The sequence below is a fragment of the Bos indicus genome, chromosome 13 (genome assembly GCF_029378745.1).
Source record: "Bos indicus isolate NIAB-ARS_2022 breed Sahiwal x Tharparkar chromosome 13, NIAB-ARS_B.indTharparkar_mat_pri_1.0, whole genome shotgun sequence".
In the NCBI taxonomy this organism is placed as follows: domain Eukaryota; kingdom Metazoa; phylum Chordata; class Mammalia; order Artiodactyla; family Bovidae; genus Bos; species Bos indicus.
In genome coordinates, this window is record NC_091772.1 from 38,542,349 (window position 1) to 38,565,706 (window position 23,358).

A 23,358-nucleotide genomic window follows, 5' to 3' on the forward strand; every position below is an offset into this window, starting at 1 on the left:
AGCCCACCAGGCTCCTCCGTCCATGGGATTTTCCAGGCAAGAGTACTGGAGTGGGGTGCCACTGCCTTCTCCAGCCAAGGACCCTGGTCCCAGGTAAATCGGTGGTGTGATTGGCTAGTTCCTCTTCATCTTTCTCCAGAGGCAGGAAGTGAGAATGGCTGTGTGCCTTACATCTGAATTCCCATGGCTTTCCAAAGATCTGCCTTTGGGTTGAGGCATACAGTAGCTCCTGGCAACTAAGATTTGGGGATCAGCCTTCATATTGCTGTTGGTGGTGGTGGTGATATTATTATTTGTTTGAGCAGATCAACATCACTGACCTGTGAGGCATGGGGAAAATCCCATGTCGAACAGCACCGTGAGGCCATTTCCTTACTGAGGGCCACGCTGGGCCGTCTCTTAACATCTCAGTGTTTGTAAGAATGGGCTTTGATCCCTGCTACTCAAATGGTGGCACCTGGACCACTGGCCTCTCCTGAAAGCTTGTTAGACATGCAGGATCTCATCCCTGGCTACACCCAGATCTACAGAATGTGCATTTTAACAAGATCCTTGGGTGATTCATACACATGTTACAGTATAAGAAGCACTTATGAAGTTCATCTTCTTAGAGCTTGGGGCATTAATAAAATACACATGCCCTTTCCTTAATGTGAAAATGTGGAGCTGGGAGGGCTTGGCAACATCTCTTAACAGCAACAGAAGAATTCAGAACTTAAACCCAGTCCTAATACCTTTTTGGGCTATTCTCCCTGGCCCTTCTCATCCCCGTCTTATGCACTGACCATCATTGAGCAGTTGACACTTTCCACTCAAATCCTGACAACCCACCTTTTCATTACCACAGCATCGTGACTGCTACCACGAGTCCAATCATTAGGCTCCTCACGGGCACCTCAAAACACTCATTTCATCTTCCACTAACTCTATGACTTGAGCACAATCACCCCCATTTGACAGATGAGAAGAATACGCTCATTTTCTCCACATTTTGCTCTCTCCTGCCTCCAAACTGTTCTGTCACCCCAACCGTTAGCAAAATTCCCAGGGGTCACCTTCAAAGTGTACGTTTCTCATGAGGTCTTTCAGGTCACATCTCCTGGGCTCTAAGACACTTGAATTCTTTGTCTACTCCGCACACGTGTGGGTGGCTCCTGGTGCCCTTAAAGGTGCCAGGGCCACCAGGTCACGTGTGACACAGTGCTTGTTCCTCTCTTGGGGAGCTGAGACCACCCAGGTACAAATTCAGGGTGAGGGGTGTACAGCATGCTGGGAGCCTGACCACGGAGGTCTCGGTAACACCAGCCTCCTCGTCCTTCATCCTTCCCGCCTCCCTGGTGGTAGAAGGTTTACCTGTCACTTCACACCCTTGGGTTCTGGGGGGGCTTCATCACACATTTCCCATTTGAACTTATTTAGTCACAGGATCAGAGCATCTCCCAAGTAGACTCCTGACCTCCTGCCTTCAGAGTTCTCCCCAGACTGAGAGCAGAGGGTGTTCAGTTTATTGAATGAAGGTGGTGTGGGGGTGAGGGGGGCCGGGTTGCTGATGGCTACATCTTCCAGATTAGTAATTAATACTTCCTGAGTAACCACAGTCCATTTGGGAAAATGATAAATCTTCATTGTATACTCTGCTCCTCAGACTGACTCCAACACAGCAAGGGCATGAGATGGAACACACCCTCATGTCAGAACATCAAGCTGTGAGTTTGTTCCTCTGAGTATCTAGTCGTCGTCATATCAGACCTTCCAGAACACGGTTTTGCACAGCAAGTACACCATGGTACTCTGTAAATTTGTATCATAAAGACACTTTTCTACCAATGTATAACAATGCAAACTGTTTACCCCGATCTAGGTATCTCCGTGAATCAAGGTACACTCTCTGTGCGTAAATCCTGAATTATCTAACAATACATCTCCACAGTGAACCTCTAAGTACACTGATAGCTGCATTTGCCTCACCTGCCTCCTGGGGCAGAGCTCAGAGGCGCAAAGTTTGAAACTGTTCACAGTTTGAAACTGTGAAGAAGCCCAGCTGCCGCCCAAAAGCAAACCGCGTCTCCATGTCCCTCTCCTCGTAAGGCCTTCCAGTTGTGCTTTTAAAGTTTGCTGGTAAGAGGTATCAGCTTTGGTGGAGGATGTGTATTACTCCTTGGCCATCCACTTTCTCTCCAGGAAATGGTGAAGGACAGGGAAGCCTGGTGTGCTGCAGTCCATGGGGTCGCAAAAAGTTGGACACGACTGAACGACTAAGCGACTGAACAAGATCCCCATTCTGCTGAGTATGTTTATTCTGGTAAGAAAGACACAAACTGGGGAGCCAGAAATCCTAGGAAGGGGCTTTCTACTGCCTGCCAGGGTGCTTAACAGGGGTTACTTCTGTAGAGACTACCCTGGGTGACCTCTCTCCATCAGCTTCACCAGCTTGGGGTGTGAAAGAGCATGTGAGTCCTTGTTTGCAAAGGGCCTCTTCTCTAAGAAAGTCAGATCTCTGAGGGGCTTGTGCCTAAAGATCTCAGCGGAGCCTTGAGCTCATGTGCTGGATCCAGCTGAGAGACGGAAGCCGGGAGGACTCAGGCCCAAACATTTCAAACTAGCAAATACTAACCAGTCCTAGCAGAATTGGCTCTCGGTGGAAAAATCTGCTTTCTGAACCCCATCCTACATGACCCATAAACTGTTAACAGTAACCAAGACAACACAGGGGGATGTGAAAAAGTACTGTTACACACACTCAGCCAGACCATACAGCCACGAGCTAGACTTAGTAGAAACGCAAGGAGATCACCCATGGGTAAGATGTCAGTTTACAGAATGACAATAAAGCAAGAATGGGAACTGAGGACACCAAAGAGAAACAGGTCATCTGTTCCATGTCCAGAGAAGTTTTATCCTCTTAGCTGATCTTCATAAAGCCAGGATTCATCACACTTAAGCACTGATTCAAAACATGCTTGAGAGATTTTTGTAAATCTCTCAAACCAAAAATATTATTCTTAGACGCAATTTAAAAATCCTTGTCTTGGACTACTGTGGTGATACAGTGGAGGAGAATCTGCCTGCCAATGTAGGAGACACAGGCTGGATTCCTGGTCCGGGAAGATCCCACATGCCGCGGGGCAACTAAGCCGTGTGCCACAACTACTGAGCTCCCGTGCCTAGAGCCTGTGCTCCCCAACAAGAGAGGCCGCCACGTGATGAGCCAACACACCGCCACGAAGAGTAACTCCCACTCGCCAGAACTACAGAAAGCCTGCACAGCAACGAAGACTCACTGCAACCCCCCAAAAAAGTCCTTGTCGGAATTATACAAATATAAAGTATACCTTAACACAAACCACAGTGGCATTATTTCTATTAATAATGATAATGTAAGTGTAGGTAAATGACGAAACTTACAAGATATGATGCATGAGAGCAGTAAGAAAACCTGAGAAAGTAAATTCCAGGCATCAAATGCATTCACCCACATCCCAGACATTCTGCTATAAAGTGAAACTAAAAAGGGGTCCTGTCTACTGACATGGGGTCCTACTGGGCAGAAACCTTTGAAAACACACATAGAAAAATTAAGGGATTTTGAATAAAAATGCTAGAGGACACTTTGAAACAGAGGAAGGCAGAAGTGAAGCTATTGAATTTTCATCCCCTGTGCTCCTTGCCATCCTCAGAGGCATAGTTCATAGAGGGAAACCACCTGGTCTCAGCAATAGTGAGGGAGGCCAAGTGGCTGACCTGTGATCAGGGCAGTGGGATATGAGCTGTTAACAGCAAGGCCCTGGACTCAAAACACCATCCACCCCAGTTTCCAAAGTGATTCGCAAGTCAACAAAAGAGTCACCAGGCCAGGTGGCTCGAGAGGCAGGTAAGTAACCATCCCATGTCTCCGAGTGTCTCTTTGTCCTGCTTCTTGGCTGGGGACACCGAGGCACCAGGAGATATGGTGGTCAACTGAGCTTCCTTCCAGTGCTGCTAGTATCTGGAGATGCCAGGACAAGGTTTTCTTTCTGCAGTAACTTCACGGGTACATTTCCATGGGGAACACTCTTACCATTTCAGATCATGACGAAAGCAGGGCTTAGCACCTAAGGACTAAGGATTTGTGGCTCCACAGATATAAATAAATTTATGAGCTAACAAACTGGATCATCATTTATAAAAGCCATCAAAAGATGATCCAATGATCTGTTTAAAAACCTTTGTTTTACCTAGTTGGGAAAACAGACAACAGTCAAGTCTCTCATTCAGGCCAGAATGGGTTGAAATGGTCCTTAAGTGATTCAGGTTGAATGGGGTGGGCGTGTAGACTGACAGTGGAGCCCCACCAGGCCCCGGCTGGCTGTGACCTCACCCAGCGCTCTCCCCTCTTCGCGGCTCACTTACGGGCCCCACTGCTGGTCCACGTCCGCTCCTCTCTGCACGAGAACCGGGATGGCTTCGTGGTGTTGGTTCATGGCCGCCAGGCTCAGGACAGGCCGGTCCTGGTTGTCACTGCAGTTGGGGTCGGCTCCCTGCCGCATGGGGAAAGGGACAAACTCGCACAAGAGCCTGTGTTCCGTGGCACCCGCTTGCCCTCCTAGTAACAAGTCCCTGGCAGAAGTAAACTGCTTAATTCAGGAGAGAGGAGAAGCAGGCAGCCCAGGACCAGCTCTGAAGACAGAGCTGTCGCGTCACATGGGTGATGGACTTGAGTTCCTGTCCCCCACCACCCCCAACCCAGTAGGAGGCCCCCAGAGGGACCACTTTGCTTCTTCAGGAGACAGGAAGCTCACACAGAGTCACAGACCATGGGTTCTATCCCCCGGCCTGCAAGTTATTTGGGTTCCTTTGCACTTTTCTGCCTATTTTTTTTGCTATAAAAATTAGCAACAGGTAACAGTGTGAAGTGTGTGTGTGTTTTTTTTTAATGTGGATCATTTTTTTAAAGACTTTATTGAATTCATTACAATATTGCTTCTGTTTTACTTCTTGGATTTTGGGTCACAGGCACGTGGGATCTTAGCTCCCCCACCAGGGATGGAACCTGCACCCCCTGCACTGGAACCCAAAGTCTTAACCACTGGACCACCGGGGAAGTCCCTACTGTGCAGGTTTTGACTAGCACTGGGCCCGCTGCCTGGACAGTTTCTGATTAATCGGCTCTGTGAGTGTGCCCGAGATGGGGCGGAAGGCCGGCTGTCCTCACCTCATCCAGCAGCTGCTCCATCACAGATGCTCTTCCCTCCCCTGCGGGTCCGACCTCCTTCAGCAGAAGCCTGTCTTCAGGCTGCAGGAGCACACAAGCTGGTCATTTGTGCGGCCGCAGAATATTTTTACTGGCAAGTCCCACTGGGCCAGCTCAACCCTCAGGTCAAATGTCTCCTCTCTGGGTTACATTCTGGGCCTCTAAGACAGGTAAGCGTGAGCATGTGTGTGTGTGCGTACGTGTGTGTGATGCATATGTGTAGGTGTTGGGAGCTGAGTTAGGCATTACTGACAAAATGGAGGCACGGCCCCTGGCCCCCTCTCCTCATTCCGCAGGCACAGACCCAGGATTAAGTAGTTAGGCCTTGTAATTCTGACTTGTCTTTTCCTCTCCTCAGCTGAGTTGACTGAAAAGGAATATTAAGGTGCTTATTGTTCTTGAGAGGAACATGAGAAGGCACAAAAACGTCTGCAGCTGTGCTCATAAAATAATTCATAAAGTTAATCATTGACATTTGCTCAAGGCCTTTTACAAAGGAGTGTTCCAGGATGAGCACATAGGCCGCAGCTTGAGGCCATGTGTGGGATTGCTATCTGAAGCCTATTTGTGAGGAGAATGTTTATGGAAAAGGAGTTTACTGAATTTAGGGCTTAGAAATAATTAAAACAGTTAGAAGTTAAAGATTTAAGGAATGTTGTAAAGTTAGCATATTTTACTATAGCTTATAGAAGTTAGGGATTTTTAGATACACTATAGCTAGAACGGAGAAGGCAATGGCACCCCACTCCAGTACTCCTGCCTGGAAAATCCCACGGACAGAGGAGCCTGATAGGCTGCAGTCCATGGGGTCCCTAGGAGTTGGATACGGCTGAGCGACTTCACTTTCACTTTTCACTTTCATGCATTGGAGAAGGAAATGGCAACCCACTCCAGTATTCTTGCCTGGAGAATGCCAGGGACGGCGGAGCCTGATGGGCTGCTGTCTATGGGGTCACACAGAGTTGGACACGACTGAAGCGACTTAGCAGCAGCAGCAGCATAGCTAGAAGCCTTTTTAAGATGTAGTGAGCTCAGGATGTTAGGGGCAAACAGGATTTAGGAAGATAAGTAGTAAACAGGAATGTAGCATGAGTTACAATGTAATCACAACTATAGAACACATTAGAGGAGGTAGATAATAGATGATAGGGCTGATTCCCGAGAGAATCACTGAAGCAGGAACTCTGAAGAGCAACAACGATTTATGGAGAAAATAAATCTGGGTCAGTGGGAACTGAAAATATCAAACCTCTGACCTAATGTTTTTGTAAAAGTATAAAAGAGAATCTTAAACTTGAAATAAACAGGCAGTCCAAGAAAACTGAGAGGCTGTCTCATTCGCCGACACTGTTCACCTCTTCAAGTTGAATCCCTGGCTGCTGGAGCTGGACTCCGGCATGTAGGGGTGTGTATGTGTGTGCGTGTGTGCATATGCAGGCGTGTGTGTGTGGTGTGTATGTGGTGTGTAGGAGGAATGCATGTGTGGTATGTAGGATCCTCAATGGCCAGCAGCACAAGTAAACACATCTAAAGTAAGCCCAGCCGGTCTCTGATGTCTTGCCTGGGGGAAGGACTCCACATAGACACTCGTTTGTGCTACTAAGGACAGGGATGCAATGAGAAACCTCACAAAAAAACCCCAGAAACCCCACACTAGTTTTATCATCAGTGTTTCTAGGAAAAGCAACCAGGTGAACCCTGACGTTGACTCTGCATGGTTTATGTAGTGTCCGTTGCTCAGGTGGGTCTGGCTGTAGCCCGCCAGGCTCCTCTGTCCATGGGATTCCCCAGGTAAGAATACTGGAGTGTGTTGCCATTTCCTTCTCCAGGGGATCACCTAGGGATCGAACCTGGGTCTCCTACATTGCAGGCAGATTCTTTACCGTGTGAACTTATACTTTATAAGGTGTTTGAAATCAGCCTGAATGTGAGCACCCGCCTGCGGAGAACTCCTGCTGCAGGCTGGGTGCTGGAGTGTGAGCCGGAGAGGCCCGGGGCTTGATGTGACTGAGGATGGAGGAAGAACCAACGCTGTCCGTATCCACCTGCATCTTAGGCGGGGACCCTGGCTCTGGGCTCGTGGCTAAGTACCTCTGTTCCCCTTGCCACAGCCAAAGACATCCAGCCAAAGGGCAGGATGGTGGGTGAGCAAGGGCACCCGTGTCTCTTTCTCTCTCCAAAGCTCCCCTTAAAACTATTCAGGGCCCATATTTGTGAAAAACTATACTCAAACAGCTGTGGGAAACCTGGAAAAGGTACTGTCCGTGGATCAGAAATGGTGAGGAATTCCAGAGGGAGAAAATAGATGGAATCAGACGCATCAGGAATCGAAGCCAAGAAGAAAAGCAAAGTGTGGACCCCAGTAGTGTAAGTGGGTTCTCCCCAGGGAGCCCAGAAGGCGGGAGGGCACTGGGTGTGGCTGAATCCACAGTGCGTTATTAAAGGGCTTCAGGGTGAAAGTGGGGATGGCTAGCGCCCCCTGTCTCCAGAGAAGGGTATAGTAGGGTGGAGGTTTCTCCTGCTGCTTGAACCCAATGCTGTTTCCCAGATGGTTCATGATTTGCCTAACAGAGGCTTCTACTGGGAACATGGGGCCCAAGCAAGTGAAGGGCAGAGCCCAGGTCTCTATGATGGACAAAGGAAGGGGATGGAGGGCCAGGAAGGAATGGAAAACACCACAGCACTCACACCACCACATTGCCCACCAGGGGAGAAGCCTTCCCAGGCCAGGCACTTCAGGAACCCTCTGCCGACATGGACCTCGGGCCCACACCTAGCCAGGCACCCAGGCTGGGCTCCCGTGCTGATCAAACCAGCCCTTCATTTGTCAACGTGACCTGACATCCAAGGGTCAGCACGTGTTTAAGACAAACCAAAAAAAAAAAAAAAGAGAGAGAGAAAGATAAGCAGATGGAATTGATTCTAGAGAAAAAAAGAGAGGTGGTTCAGGAGACTGGAAAGAACTGTAAAATAATTTCAGTGAATAATCTTGAGAGATTTTATAGGGTATTACCTCCATAAGATGGAAACATAGTGTAAAAAAAAAAGGAAACAGAAAATGAAAAAGTATTCTTCCATTTAAAAAAAATCTCAAAATGGGGTGGCAGGTGGGAGATGGTAGGGAGGTGGTGTGTATACCTGTGGCTGATTCATGTTGATGTATGGCACAAACCACCACAACGCTGGAGACCAACTATCCTCCAATTAAAAATGAATAAATCTGTAAAAATCTCAAAACAAAACACTAGACGCACAGGCTGAAGCATCAAGGAGCACACGTACCGAAAGCTGCTGCTTCTTCTCTTGAAAGGGTTTGGTCTTGAAATTCTTGGTCCTGGTGACTTTCTCCTCAGTGTCAAGAGCACCCTGGCTGTAGTCGCTCACTGGAATGACAGGAGTCCAGGACCAAGTGACGCCCCCTGCCACCTCCCTTGTGGAACAGCCACTCTCCCTCCCCGCGTGCCCCCTTGGAAGTCAGGAGGAGGAAAAGGCTTTTATAGAAATTTCTATTTGATGAAACCTGGCAGAAAGGACTCTTGGGGCTGGCCCTCTGAGTCCAGAACTAGAGGATGGATGAGAAGGAGGGGAAAAAAAGAAGCTACAGTTTTCAGACCCCAAACTGTACCCCCTGCCCCAATCTATCTGCAAAGGTCTCACACTTGACTTCTGGGAGGCCAGAGGAGGTAACACGGCCTGAAGGTGAAAGCGCTGGCCGGGTGTGGCTGGCCAGCAAATGGTAAGCACTTCTCTGCCATCCTTGTGGAGTCACTGTGTGTGTTTGGTCCACTGTCCTTTTTTATTCTCATTAAAAAAATTTTTTTTGATGGGCACCGTTTTTAAAGTCTTTGTTGAATTTGTTACAACACTGTGGCCTCTGTTCTATGCTTTGGTTTTCTGGCTTCGAGGCACATAGGATCTTAGCTTCTCGACCAGGGATCGAACCCTTAGCGCCTGCACTGGAAGAAGTCGTAACCACCGGGACCACCAGGGAAGTCTCCTGGTTTTTCTTTTTTTAATTATTATTTTTCTTCCAGTTTTGTTGAGATGTAATTGACATCCAGCACTGCCTAACTTTCAGGTGTGCAGCATGATGACTTACGCCATGAAATAGTGATCACAAGAAGCTTGGTGGACAGTGTCATCTCGTACAGAAACAAAACTAAAGAGGTAGGCAAAATACTGTTCCTCGTGATGAGAACTCATAGGATTTGTCCTCTTAACAATGTCCATATTTAATGGGTCAATGTTTTAACAGTCCCAGAAAGGGGACAACTCACCCAAGCTGGACCCGCTGCCGAATAGCCCGTTCCCGCCCTCAGTGATGCTGCTCAGGAAGTGGTCGCTGAAATTCATCGCCTTGTTCAGGTAAAAGTTCTGGCCAATGAAAAAATTCACGCACAGTGAATGACGCCACGTCCCAGCACAAAGAACGGTCTCCCTGCTCACCTGCCCCTGTCTCTGTTAATGATGGATGGTCAAGCCTGAAGCCTGGCCGTCCTGGACATCTCCCTGACCTTACCGTGTTGCTTTGTCCATTCTGCCTCTTAAACGCCGCCTCGGTCTGGCCCCTGCTCTCTCACGAGGAACATGGCAACAGCCTCCAAATGGGTTCCTGCCAGCCCACTTTCCCTCAGCTGCCCCAGCCCCTCTATACAACGTGTATGTAACTGTGCCCTCCCAAGTCTTGGAATTAGGTCGGCCTGACGGGCAGGCTCAGGCTGCAGAGCTTGAATCCTGGTGCTGTCACTTACTACCTTAGGAACCTTGAGCCTCAGTTTCCTCATCTGTAAAGTGGAAATATTATGACCAGAAGGTAAAATGAGGTTACGTGGATGTCTATAAAATCAGGATGGGTGGACAAAGGCCAGACCTGGAATTCCGATCCACCTGGACCACTCACACAGCGTGGCATCCTGCCCACCCCACCATGGGGCCACCCACTACTTCTTGAGCACAGAACACACAGGCTAAGAAGAAACATACTGTGAACCTGGGGACACTTGTCCCACTTCTACATGATGGACACACACTGTAGATGCTCTTGGCGGCTGCCCAGTTCCCCTAAACCCATCAGCTACCATCCCAGCTGCTACACTGGCTGCTAACAACTCATGGCTGACCCCTGTCCCCAGCTGTCCTCAGTAGGTGGGTGCTGACTTGCCCTAGTGGTTATGCCCCTCCCCCCACCTCAACTGGGGACAAAGGTGGTGTTATTCACATGCCAGAGCTCCTGGTGGATCAGGCTAGAGCCCTTGTCATTCAGCCTCCCACCACCCACACCCCCTCGAACCCTACCTCCTGCATTCCTCAGTCCCATTCTCCTAAGCACCTCCCAGCCTAAGTTCCGCTGCAGCCACACAACAGAAATCATAGCATTTAGCACTTTCCTTGGTCTCAGAGCATGTTCACGTGCATTTTCCCATGGGATCCCGCTCCCAGCCTCCCTGTGACTTAGGCATGGCCTAGGCATCTATCCGGCCAGGTCACAGCCATGGGCAAGTTCCCCCTTCTTTTCCTTGCCTTCTTCACTCACCTTCTCAATTCATTCATTGTTCTTTGTGTATACTGTGACTTCTTGTCAAATGAAACTAAAGCTGCGAATCGGTCAATTAGTGTTGGTCACACACAGGCTCTGTGACAATGTTCCAGTTACCACATAAGAGGGCAGGTCAAGGGATATATGGCCACAAAGTTTGGCTTATTTTTATAGGCAAAGAGGTCAAAGTACATATAGCAAACACTTGTGCAGCCTTTCACCTGGACTTCAGTGAGTCTAAGTAACCAGAGAACTAAAGGACCAATAGGGTGATAATTCCTGTTCTCATGACATTTTTATGTGCCTGAAAGATGGGTTCTCTGAGGTTTAGCTCAGTTACTTATCTAATTCTATGAAATTGCTAGCCTACAGTTATTGGAAACTCTTCCTTTCTGTGGATTATGTAGAAGCATTTCAATAAATTATAAGCTACCCTTTTCTAGGTCAGTCAGTTCTCAAATGAATAACTTTTGACAGTTTTACTCACCTTGTTTGAGACTTGAATATAATTCAGCCTGATGCTGACTTCATATCCATCCTCATGAACAGTAGCAGAGATGAGCTTGTAAAAAAAGTAAGAGAGAGAATTCACGACCAGGAGTGTGGGACTCAAGGCCCTGAGGCCAAGAAACTCTGAGATGCCAAACTGTACATGCAGTCAATTATTTCATTAACGCAAAAGAAAGCAGGAATAGAGAAACAAAAAACCGGATGAAACAGAACACAAAGAGCAAATGGCAGACACAAATGCATACTTATCTATAATTCCATTAATCATAGATGAACTAAATACGCCAATCAAAGAGTCAAGACTGCCAGATTTGGTTAAGAAAGCAAGACTCAAATTTATACTCTCTGCAGGAGACATACTTTAATTAAGTCACATGGCTGCAAGTCAACTAGGAAAAGGTAACCTGGGGTGGGGGTGGGGCAGGTCCTTGGCAATCAAGGACCAGATATTCAGGTGAGCTGCTGTCTCTGTAAGTGCCAGAAGGAATTTGTATCAATGGGACTCAGCAAATGCTTTAAGGATCAGACACTGAATATTTTAGTTTTGTGGGCCATAGGGTCCTTGCCATTGTAGCACAAAAGCAGCTACAGACAATAAGTATATGAATGAGTGCAGCTGTGATCCAATAAAACTTGATTTACAAAACTACAGGCCAGATTCACCCCACAGGTCATAGCCTACAGACCCCCAGACTGGGCCAAAGATTTAACAAACCACCAGAATGGATTATAAAAAAAAAATTTAGCAATACTTGACAATGACACAGTTTCAATGTTGGCCTAACCTGGTGGCAGAGGAGTGGGTTGGGCCAACTTTTAAAGGTTCTTCTGACCTCATGACGGAGGAAAAGGTCTTTTCATAGATGTGCCTTTATAATAGCAGTACCCTTGAGATCTGACAGACCTGCTTCAAATCCTGATCCCCCAAGACCCAGGGTGTAGTCCTGGGAAGGTTACCAAGTTCCCTGAGCCAGTTTTCCTGGATATCAAATAAGGCTCGTTCTGATTATCTACTGCAGCGTAAAACCCCCCAAATTTAGTGGCATTCAATAACCACCATTTTATCATGTTCATGGATTCCAAAGGACATGGCATGGACAGCTTGTCTTGCTCCATGCCTGAGGTCTTAGCTGGAAGGACTCAAGTGGCAAGAGGTGGCTCCATGCTCAGGGGCTGGGATGACCAGGATCTCGTCAGTCATCTGCCTGGCTCCACATGAGGCAGGACCATGCAAGGACTTGCTTCAGCTGGGGCTGCAGACGGAGCCCCTATGTGTGGCCACTCGGCGTGGCTTGGGCTTCTCACAGTGGGGTGGCCAGGCTCCATGAGAGAGTGCTGGTGGTGAGCGTGCCAAGCAGGGGAAGGCTTGCATGATCACACCTTGGGAGGCCCAGGCATCACTTCCGCCAAAGTCTGTTAGTCAGACAATCACAAGCTCACCCAGATTCAAGGTGAGGGGACGCAGACTCCATCCTTTGAAGGGCAGACTCTCCAAGAGTCTGTGGGCATGTTTTCAAAACTGCCACAAGGTGAGGCTACCCACTGTAGGTATGTTGAGAGGACTAGAGATGGAGGACCTGATGCAGGTACTGAGCGCAGATTACCTGGTAACTCTTATGGCCACAAGGGCGAGTGAAAAGGGATGGGATTTAGTGCCAATGTGGCTATACTACACTATTCTTTCATTACAGTCTAACCCTCCATTCCCTTCTCTGGGGGATCTTCCCGATGCAGGGATTGAACCCGGGTCTCCTGCACTGTGGGCAGATTCTTTACCATCTGAGCCATGAGGGAAATCCCACACACAACCCTACAGTTAAGTACAATGGTTCTGACTCAGAATCCCACAGCCTGCGGCATCTAGAAGCATAAGATACTCACAATGCACCGTCTTCAGTCAGGTGCCCAGACCCTGGGACAAGACTCGGTGGCAAGTGATTGAGGGAGGCAGAGCTGTGGGGAGGACAGTGAGGAAGCGTGGAAAGCAGGAAGGAGAAGGAAAAAGAGCAAGCCAAGTGCAGTTTCAGGACAGTCAGTGGGGGCAACCTTAGACCGATCCCGAGGGACGGTCGGTGTGGAAGTTCCACTCAGAGTCCACCCACCTTTCCCATCCTGGGTTCTGCAATCAAGGCTCGGAATTCAGGGTTGTTCTGAGCATAAGACCGGAGGTGCGCGGAGATGTGGTCCACCTGCTTTCTCCAGTATCCTGAGGAGGAGAGAAGACCGAAGACACGGGTGATTCCTCCGAGGTAAAGGCAGAGAAGGACCAGCACGCCATGCATTCTCAGAAAGCTAGCTTCACTTGGCCAAACTCTGTGATGGTTTTTACTTACTGAACCTCGACTATGTACTAGAGTAAGTTCCGTTTTTTTTTGTTGTTGTTGTTCCTGGTTAATTTTTTTTTTTTGCACATGATTAATCATAGAATGGGCTTCCCTGGTGGCTTAGGCGGTAGAAGAATTCGCCTGCAATGCAGGAGAACTAGGTTTGATCCCTGGGTCGGGAAGATACCCTGGAGAAGAGAATGGCCACCCACTCCAGTATTCTTGCTTGGAGAATCCCACGGACAGAAAAGCCTGGCGGGCTACAGTCCATGGGGTTGCAAAGAGTCAGACATGATAGGCAACTAAGAACAATCATAGAATACTATAGAATTCCAATGGAACATTTTGATTGCCATATCTGGGGTCTTTTTATTTTATTTTTTGGCTGTGCCAGGAGGCATGGGGAACCTTAGTTCCCCAACCAGGAATCGAACCTGTGGCCCCTGCATTGAGAATGTGGAGTCTTAGCCACTGGACCACCAGGGAAATCCCAAGGGAGTCTTTTTCTTTTACTCTTTTAAAATTAAGCATATTGAGAAACAACTTATTAAAAATACACCTTTAAAATACACCTATTTTAAAGGTACAGTCTGAGTCTTGGCAAGTATATATGCCCGTCAATATGCAGAATGTTTCTGAAAAGCTTCCTTTTGCCTCTTTCCAGTCGGCACAGGGTTTACAATAATTCTAATTCATTGCCACCACTTAAGACTTGAGAGATTTCACATGTGTCTGTTCTCTCGTCCCCAGGTGGGTGACACACGGCCGCACTAGGCCTGCCCTTCTGCGTCGGCTCAGCTGCCTGGGCCCAAGGGGCAGCTGCCTGCTCTGGATGGGGCAGGCCCTCCAGCTGGCCATAGCCCCCACAGGAGGGGATGTTACGGCCTAAGGATAACAGTGAATGATGTGGTAGAAAGCAAGTAAGAGGAGCCTAGAGACAGGAGTTAAACCACAGGCTGGCCACCTTACCAAAGAGAAGCACAGAAATAAACAGCTAAGCAAGACAAGCTCTCCTGAAGTCTGAAAAACATCTCAAACACTGACCTCAAAAACTAGCCATGTTAAAAAAAAAAAAAAAAGCCTCACATTTAGCTGGATCAATCTGTAGAGCAGTTTATACCCCTAGAGCATTGTGGAAAGTAATAAAGCAATTGGCCAGCAGTATGTGGGACTTAAAGGCTGGCGGTGGTCAGGGAAAGAGACCTTGCCAAAGCCACACAACTCAAATGTCCACTATTGATGAACAAACACAATAGAGTATCACTCAGCTATAAAAAGAGGATGAAGTATTGAAACATGCTGCATGGACAAACTTGGAAACATTATACGAAGTGAAAGACTGATGCTGAAGCTGAAGCTCTAATACTGTGGCCCCCTGATGCCAAGAGCCAGCTCATTAGAAAAGACCCTGATGCTGGGAAAGACTGAAGGCAGGAGGAGAAGGGGGAGATAGAGGTGAGACAGTTGGATGGCATCACTGACTCAAAGGACATGAGTCTGAGCAAGCTTGGGGAGATGGTGAAGGACAGGGAAGCCTGGTGTGCTGCAGTCCATGGGGTTGCAAAGAGTCGGACACGACTGAGTGACTGAACAACAAAGTGAAAGAAGCTGGTCACAAAAGACATCATATGGTTCCATTTATACATCCAGAACAAGCAAATCCTTAAAGACAGACACAGACGAGTGGTGACTACACACTTGGGGGGGGTGGGTGGTGTAAAGGCTGGTGCTTACAGGAGACAGGGTTTACCTTTGAGGAGATGAAAACGTTCTGGAAAAGGAGAGGAAGAGCGGTGATGGTCGTACAACACTGCTCATGTACTAAATACTGCCGAACTGTACCCTCTAAAATGGGGAAGACGGTGACATTCATGTCAGGTGAACTTTACCACACTAAAAAGAGCTGATGGCAGACAGCAACAGGGATGCAGACTACCAACATTTGTCTGTTAGTATACAAAGGCTTATGTGCTATTTCATTTACAAACTAGATAATGGGGTTAGGGGTCAAAACACGCTAAAAGTTTAAGGAAGTGTTATCATTCATTCAGACCAAAATGACTTGGAAACAGAAAAATAAAGGCACTTCCTGTATATAAAAAATAAATCAAAAGGAAGAAAAGGAAATTCTCTTTCGCTGAGTGTGGGTGCCCTGCAGAGAAGTGTTTGTCTCACCTCTCCCTGGGCTGACAGCTGTGAGGAGAGGCTTGTGGTCACTCGTCTTCTCCTGCCTCTGCTTCTGGGAAGCCACCTCCAGCTCCTTTTTCGCCAGGAGGGTCCCCGATGGGTAGAACAGGCCAGTGGTCTGTGTGCTCACATCCCTCTTAGGTCCAGCGTCAGGCCTGGGCAGAGGAACGTTTAGGGGCTGCCAGACAGGTCGAGGCTACGTGAGCAAGACAGGAAACATTAAAAGAATTATAATATAAGTTAATTCATTTTCCATTTTACTCACAGAAAACAGTCCTAATCAGAAGCAAGAGTAACTCCAAAACACTACTTTGAACTAAAAAAAAAGTTTCCAGGTCTTGCCTCATCTTCCCTGCTTGTTTTTCCCAGCAATGCCCAGCCTGATCTGTGAAGCCAGCTCCACCCCCTGGCCACTGACTGTCCTACTCCCTGAGGCCTGGAAGAAATCCATCCTCTCAACTTTACAATCCAGTGGACCATCCACACTCAGCTACCGGGCACCAGCATTTTCTCTGAGATACTCTCCGTCCTCTGGGCCTGGGGGACTGAGAGGACCCTCATGTAATGTTGTATATGTTGCACACTGCACAAGAGCACTGCATCTAAAGGGGTGATATTCACCTGGTGGATGCTGTATGTTTGCACATTAGGACAATTTTTCCCGTAGATGGAAGAAAATGTCCAACAAAATTAGTAAATTACAATCAATTTCCAACAGATGGCAGTCAAGTGTCTTAAGGAAAAACCAACGTGTCTCACTTGCACAAACATGCCACCTGGGTTATTGGCAGTTGTGGTATCTGTGTTTCAATCTGGGTTAAGAAGGCATGGTGGCTCAGACAGTAAAAGAATCTGCCTGCAATGCAGGAGACATAAGAGAACTCAGGTTCAATCCCTGGGTCAGGAAGATCTCCTGGAGAAGGGCATGACCACCCACTCCAGTATTCTTGCTTGGCAAAGTCCATGGACAGAGAAGCCTGGTGGGCTACAATGGGGTTGCAAAGAGTTGGACATGACTGAAACGACTAACACTTAGGACTTAGACTTAAAAAGGCATGAACTCCCTAAAAATGGATGCAAAGTTGTCGAGTGCATGTGCATTCTCTCTACAAATGATCAGTCTTCACAAATTCTTCTGATGAAAGGAAGAATCTAAAGAGGAGAACAGACCTGAAAAATCTTTCTGTAGTTTAGACAAATCCATAAATGGCTAACATGAAGCTGGTTAGAGATTAAGTCCTTCTGAAAATAGTCTTGGGAGATTTTCCTCAAATATGCCCAGTTGTTATAAGTGGCAAAAGCAATTTTATGTACCCCAGTGTAAGTTTTCTAAAATATAAAAGAGCAGGGGGAAATTTCTTGGTGTGCTACATAAGAAATTCAAGAGAAAAAAATACATTTTATCCCATGTATTTTAAATCTCCCTAATGACAATGGCACCTTACTCCAGTACTCTTGCCTGGAAAATCCCATGGACGGAGAAACCTGGTGGGCTGCAGTCCATGGGGTCGCTAAGAGTCGGACACAACTGAGCGATTTCACTTTCACTTTTCACTTCCATGCATTGGAGAAGGAGATGGCAACCCACTCCAGTGTTCTTGCCTGGAGAATCCCAGGGACAGCAGAGCCTGGTGTGCTGCCATCTGTGGGGTCGCACAGAGTCGGACACGACTGAAGCGACTTAGCAGCAGCAGCAGCAGGGCCTCCCAAGTGGTGCTAGTGTAAAGAACCCGCCTGATAATGCAGGAGGCATGACAGATGTGGGTTCAATCCGTGGGTTGGGAAGATCCCCTGGAGGAGGGCGTGGCAACCCATTTCATTATTCTTGCCTGGACAATCCCATGGACAGAGGAGCCTGGAGGGCTACAGTCCACAGGGTCACCAAGAGTTGGACATGAATGAAGTGACTGAGCATGTGTGCAATGACATCTATTGCCTTGTATATGTGGTTAGGCCTCAATTTAGTGTAGATAAATGCATATCTATGAATATCTGCCTGATATGAATATCTATGACTATGATATCTATGAATATCACATCTATTTATATAGACATGAATATCTATAAGTGCATATCTTTGAATCCTAAAGCAATCAATGTGTTGAAAACATAAACTGGTTGAACTCATTTGTACACCTAGTTAAAGTCCACAAGAAGGGTCTAAGTGTTTCGGCTCTTGTCCCCTGGGCTTGCTCACAGGGTCGGGTACACAAATTCAGAGTTAAAACCCCGTCCCGGGACCAGGTTTTACTAGCGTGGAGGCCTCACCTCAGCAAACAGGCCAAATTCTCCAGCAGCTGGAGCCAGGCTGCTCTCCACGTAGGGTCGTGCCAAGGACCTCACATAAAGGCCACAGGAGCCACAGAAGCGAGCAGATGGGTGATTGCTGGCCCCACATTTAAAGCAAACTGAGTAGCAAGTCGGAACACTAGGCTAGAGGACAGAAAATACTTTCAAATTTTCATGAATATTAGAGACACAGTCTTCCCATACAGCTTACGCCCATCCCATACAACTGCAGCCATCAAAAGAAGAAAGGCTGATACTCTCTTGACCCTGCAGTTCTACCTTCTAGAATTTATCCTGCAGATGAACAAATACATTAAGAAGGATATTCAAGACCATTCCCTGCAGGATTGTGGATTCAGAGGAAGTAACTGGAAACAGCTTAAGTGTCCAGCACCAGGGGATGGCCTGAACCTACCACAGTATACAGAGACAGAGTAATGTTATGAAGTCATGGAGAAAATGAGAAGGTTACTAACAGGATAAATGCCAGGTGCAAAGCACCGGGTCAGTGTTCATATCAAACTACAGTTAATTAGTCATGCCTCCGGTGGCTGAAAGCAGACCTCAGAAGCTGAGTGCCAGTGATGACTTCTCGGGTAGGAGCCAAGGGACTAAGATGAGGAGAGACTAGCCCTTCACACGAAACCTCCTACACTATTTACATGAGACACTCCCACAAATAATTCTGAGTGTTTTATTAAAAAGGGAAGCAGATGATTCATAGAAAAACACCTAGAGTCAATACATGAGTGAAAAGGTTTAACCTCAAAGAAATGCAAATGAATATAGCAATGAGAGACGTCTCAGTTTGAGAGAACTAATGGTCTCTGTCTCCAGATTCTTAAGTAAGCAGGTTGTTGTTGAGTTGCTAAGTCGTGCTGACTCTTTTGTGACCCTATAGACTGTAGCCTCCCAGGCTTCTCTGTCCATGGGACTTCCCAGGCAAGAATACTGGAGTGGGTTGTCATTTCCTTCTCCAGGGGATCTTCCTGACCCAGGGATCAAACCTACATCTCCTGCTTGACAGGCAGATTCTTTACCACTGAGCCACCAGGGAAGCCCCACTAAGCAGGGGCTGAGACCCAAGTCCTAAGAAGTGATTTCTGCCTGGGTATGGAGGAGGAGGCACCTGGCCTGGAGTGGCTGTGAGGCACAAAGAAGCTGTTTTAAACACCCCCACAATGGCTCCAGGCAAGCGTCCTCTGCTCACTCGTGGACAGTTGGAAGGTGGACATGGACCCACATAGGCAGGTCTACACAGTGTCCTCCCAAATCCAGAAGGGAAGAGAGCCCTGAACCACTGCAAACCCTGGAAATAAGGTATTTCTGCTCAAGTAAAACTATGATAGCCTCACCAATGAATAAATTAGAACAAAGAGCACACACAAATTCCTTTACGGAAAGTCAATGAGATGAGAACAACCCCCCAAAACAGTCAGAGAGCTGTATTTTGCAACGGCCCCAAGGAAGCAGGAATTTTCTTCTAAATTGGCTGGAAAATGCTGACTTCTTTGTGGGATTATTAGGCCAGGGCCAGTCACCTGGAAGTCATCATTTCATACACATGAAATAGATCATCTACACAGAACCTAATCACTGGACTTGAATTGTACTTCAATTCCTTCATTTTAAACACTCTAGATAGGCTAGCGGGAAAGCCAAGCAATGGTGCCCACCACTTGCTAAACTTCAAAAAAGAGCAGGCACACAGTGGAACTGAGTCTTCTTTGGATTAAAGCCTCACTTCACTGAAGTGCTGAAAAGGCACTTATTTTTGCTTAAAATAACACAGTCGTTGCCAGCGCTGGTGCTTTTCCGCTTGCTTTCCTAGGACAAGAAGTTTGGAACTTGGCAACGCAGTACAAAACCAGTACATATGCGTTTTGCTTACTGATAGGCTATAATCTAAGGGAATCTGAAGTGTCTTACTGAAATAAAGCTTAAAATTTTTCTTAAAGAAATTAATTTTAAACAAAAACCAAAACAGACATGCCTGCCTGTGAGTGACACATGAATGACTCCTGGCCATTGGGGCCCCACCGGCTGCACCAGCTTCCACACAAAGCCACTAAATGAAATTCTAAGAAACTGCCGACTTGATGGAAGCCTCCTGAAGACTGTGAAGACAGTTGTGTGTTGGTGAGTGTGCAGTGTCCTCTCCACACGCAGAAATGCTGCTTTCAGTGTACCATGAGTCACTTGTGATCTCTCCCCTCTCCTCCCCAACAAACTTCCTCCCCCATCTCTGTAGACTATATTTCTCATCATCAACAATGAACATTTATCGACCACTGAGATACAGGACGGGTGCGTGCGGTCAACCCACCTCTTGTGGCGAGGACGGCAGGGTCCCCTCGCAGGAGACGCAGTATCTCAGCTGAGCCGGGTTCCCGGTGCCGCAGTCGCGGCAGATCACTCTCTCCTTGAAAACAGGGAAAGAGACCTGTGTGTTTCCACGGTGCTTCTCTAATCTCTTCAGAGAAACACGTTCATTTTTCCTCCCATTCATCTGAGTAGTGTAGTAATGCCAGGACAAAAAGGGTGTTAATAATGTGGAATAATGAGAGGCATCTACCACCGTGAAGCAGCCAGACGTCCTGATGATTTCAGCATCTAAAACTTATCTTTTGAATTAACTTACATGGAACACAAGTTTGAATACACACACACCATGGAAAAAGGAAGCCATATGCCATGTTAACTTAAAGTGGCGTCTGTAGGTTGGTTCAAGTTTTAGGTTGTATTTCAAGGCATGACACTTTGAAAGCCAGGATTGCGAAGTTTCATATCTACTTAATCATTTAAATAAAATGCTTTTTTTAAAAAATCCCCTTCTCTTATTCAGTACTTTAAGTTCAATAAATCAAAGTACTTCCCCCCACCACAAGAAAAGAAAAGAAGAAAGTGTTGCTATGAGAAAACAGCTGTGCAAAGTAATGACCAAGCAGTCTTTCCAGTTCATCAGCCTGGAGACCCTATACTAACACCAGACCCTGAAACTGGATTGGTTTAGAAATTATTACAACAGAAATAGTGCCTGACAACTGAACGTAGTTTTAAAAGAAGCAAACCCCGAAATGAAAAACAAAAAAACCTGAAAAAGAGTATTCATCTGGCCTTAGGAAGGCAAACTAACTTTTTCACATTGCTTCTGTGTGAGTTTTTTTTTTTTTTTTTTTTTCAGTGTTTAAACTGTACTCCTGGGTAGGCCCTCGATCTCTGGCTTCAACAAGACACAGGAAGACCCAAGACAAGCAAAAGATTGTATGTTTACAAGTAATCTTGTTCTATATGAATTTGGATTTGCTCTGTAGTTTCTCACTTCGAATTGGAAAAGTGAAAAGACTGTTTTAGAAAATGAGTGGTAAGTTCAACCTTCTGAGTCAGGAAGCTGGAGATAAGTTGTAATACACACACACACACACACACAAACAAGAAAACAGAAAAGATGGTTAACATAGTAGCCTAGGTAGTGCGGCCATGCCCCACAGCAAGGGGTGTCTTAGTTCCCCGACCAGGGATTGAACCTATGCCCCCTGCAGTGGAAGCTCAGAGTCTTAACAGCAGGACCACCAGGGAAGTCCCTGAGGTGTTACAGTTCTCACTGTACATTAAGGGCACTTAATAAGGGCACTTCCCTTATTGCTGAAATTTTTTGTTCTTTTATCCCCAAAGTTATCTATATTAAACCTATTTCATCCTGTAGTGAACTTATACTTGAGGTTAAGTAAAAAGGAGTGGGACCATAAATTCAAAAATGGAGAAAAGATATGGTTGTAGGTTCAGTGATTCTACCCCCAAAATGTTCCTGGCATGATGCCATTTGTCTAACAAGATGTTTTTGAAGTTCGACATGATACTTGACTTTTTCACCCTTGTGACAGGCTGTATGTAATCCTCCTTTTCTAGGTGATAGAGACCCATAATCAAACAAAGCAAACACAAACATCAAGTGACTTTAAGGACAAGATTACAAGTCAACATGAATGACAATGTTCAATTTAAAAATATACTGAGTAAAAACCTGTGTGAACTGCAGTGCAATTTGTCCTCCAAACCCATGTCTGGGGAAACACATTTCTGTGGATCTTTCCTGATGTTTAGATCCTGTTGGCAATTTCAACTCTTGGGCGGATGCCCTTCCAAAAATGAGAGTGGGTTTTGTTCATGGGTGTTAGTTCATCAACTGTTAGCCAGTGCCATCAGCTGAAGAAAGACGTTCAACTGCTCAAACATTGATTTCTATAGATTTCACTCACACTGTCACAGATTCACGTTTCATTACCTTCAGGCGGAAGCTGGCCTGTGGCTGCAGCTGTGGTGCCAGGGGAGCCTCACAGACCACACAGATGGGTGTGTTCAGGGGCACCACGTTCTCACACTCTGTGCATAAGCCCATCTGCATGAAGAAGGAGGCCAGGTTGGTCTTCAGATGCAAAACGTGAAGGCACAAATTGATCTTAGAACGTAAGGTTTAATTTACTTTTGTAAAAAATTTCTTTTAAATAATTGCCATTTTTACTCATTTCTTATTAAGGTAAAAAGATATCTATTGTAGAAAAGAGAGGTGTAAAGAAAAGAAAAATAAAAAAATAGCTTACAGTAGAGTAAGGAAATTGACAAATCCTTTCTATAATACATTAAAAGGCAATTATAAAGTTGGATAAAACTGTTAAAAAAAAAATAACCATTTCAGATTCTGAAAGCCAACCAAAGATAGAGGATGAACTGAAAAGCAATGAACCTTGGGTGAAGACCCCACACGTCTGCTGGGTCTCGCTTGGGTTGTTCCCTGTCCTCCTCCAGCTCCATCAGAGCAGGATGGGCTGTGAACACCAGCAGCTTTGTGGCTGCTGGCGGCCAGGGCTCACACAATCTGGAGCTCGGTCAAGATGATGCGCTCAGTGGCCAGCCAACAGGGAGGACCGTGGCTGCACCAACCTGAGATCATGGTCCTGTCTTGAGCGACTGATGAACCAGCAAGTAATCAGGGACTTAACAGGGAGTTCTAGAAGGAGGGAAATTTCTGTGTATTGCTAGATTTAAGTCTATTCTGAAACAGACTGTGAGAAGTTAAGGAGTCTGCTGTATTCCCTAGAGCTCTATTTAGTAAGTGTTAGTCGCTCAGTCGTGCCCGACTCTTTGCAACCCCATGGACTGCAGCCCACCAGGCTCTATTAGAAAATAAGTTAAAAAACTCAACTTTTTAAAATAGCAAAAAAAAAAAAATTCAACACAGGAAATATAGGAATTAAAAAGGTGGTGGTGAATCCTGAGAAGAG

At 46.6% G+C, this 23,358-nt stretch overlaps 1 protein-coding gene across 8 annotated transcripts in view; it reads right to left on the reverse strand.

The window, feature by feature from the left end:
- DZANK1 (double zinc ribbon and ankyrin repeat domains 1) overlaps window positions 1-23,358 on the reverse strand; it is a 52,671-nt gene that overhangs the window by 7,523 nt on the left and 21,790 nt on the right. For 7 of the 8 annotated variants that reach the window (XM_070801040.1, XM_070801035.1, XM_070801034.1 and 4 more), the window contains exons 9-18: window positions 22,362-22,475; window positions 20,403-20,498; window positions 18,056-18,220; window positions 15,776-15,983; window positions 13,379-13,482; window positions 11,254-11,328; window positions 9,508-9,604; window positions 8,513-8,613; window positions 5,192-5,272; window positions 4,390-4,517 (exon numbers count right to left, since the gene is read on the reverse strand). In XM_070801040.1, the coding sequence (XP_070657141.1) occupies window positions 4,390-4,517; window positions 5,192-5,272; window positions 8,513-8,613; window positions 9,508-9,604; window positions 11,254-11,328; window positions 13,379-13,482; window positions 15,776-15,983; window positions 18,056-18,220; window positions 20,403-20,498; window positions 22,362-22,475 (1,169 nt within the window). The remainder of the gene's footprint in view (window positions 1-4,389; window positions 4,518-5,191; window positions 5,273-8,512; window positions 8,614-9,507; window positions 9,605-11,253; window positions 11,329-13,378; window positions 13,483-15,775; window positions 15,984-18,055; window positions 18,221-20,402; window positions 20,499-22,361; window positions 22,476-23,358) is intronic. The other variant, XM_070801038.1, reaches the window with a different exon arrangement.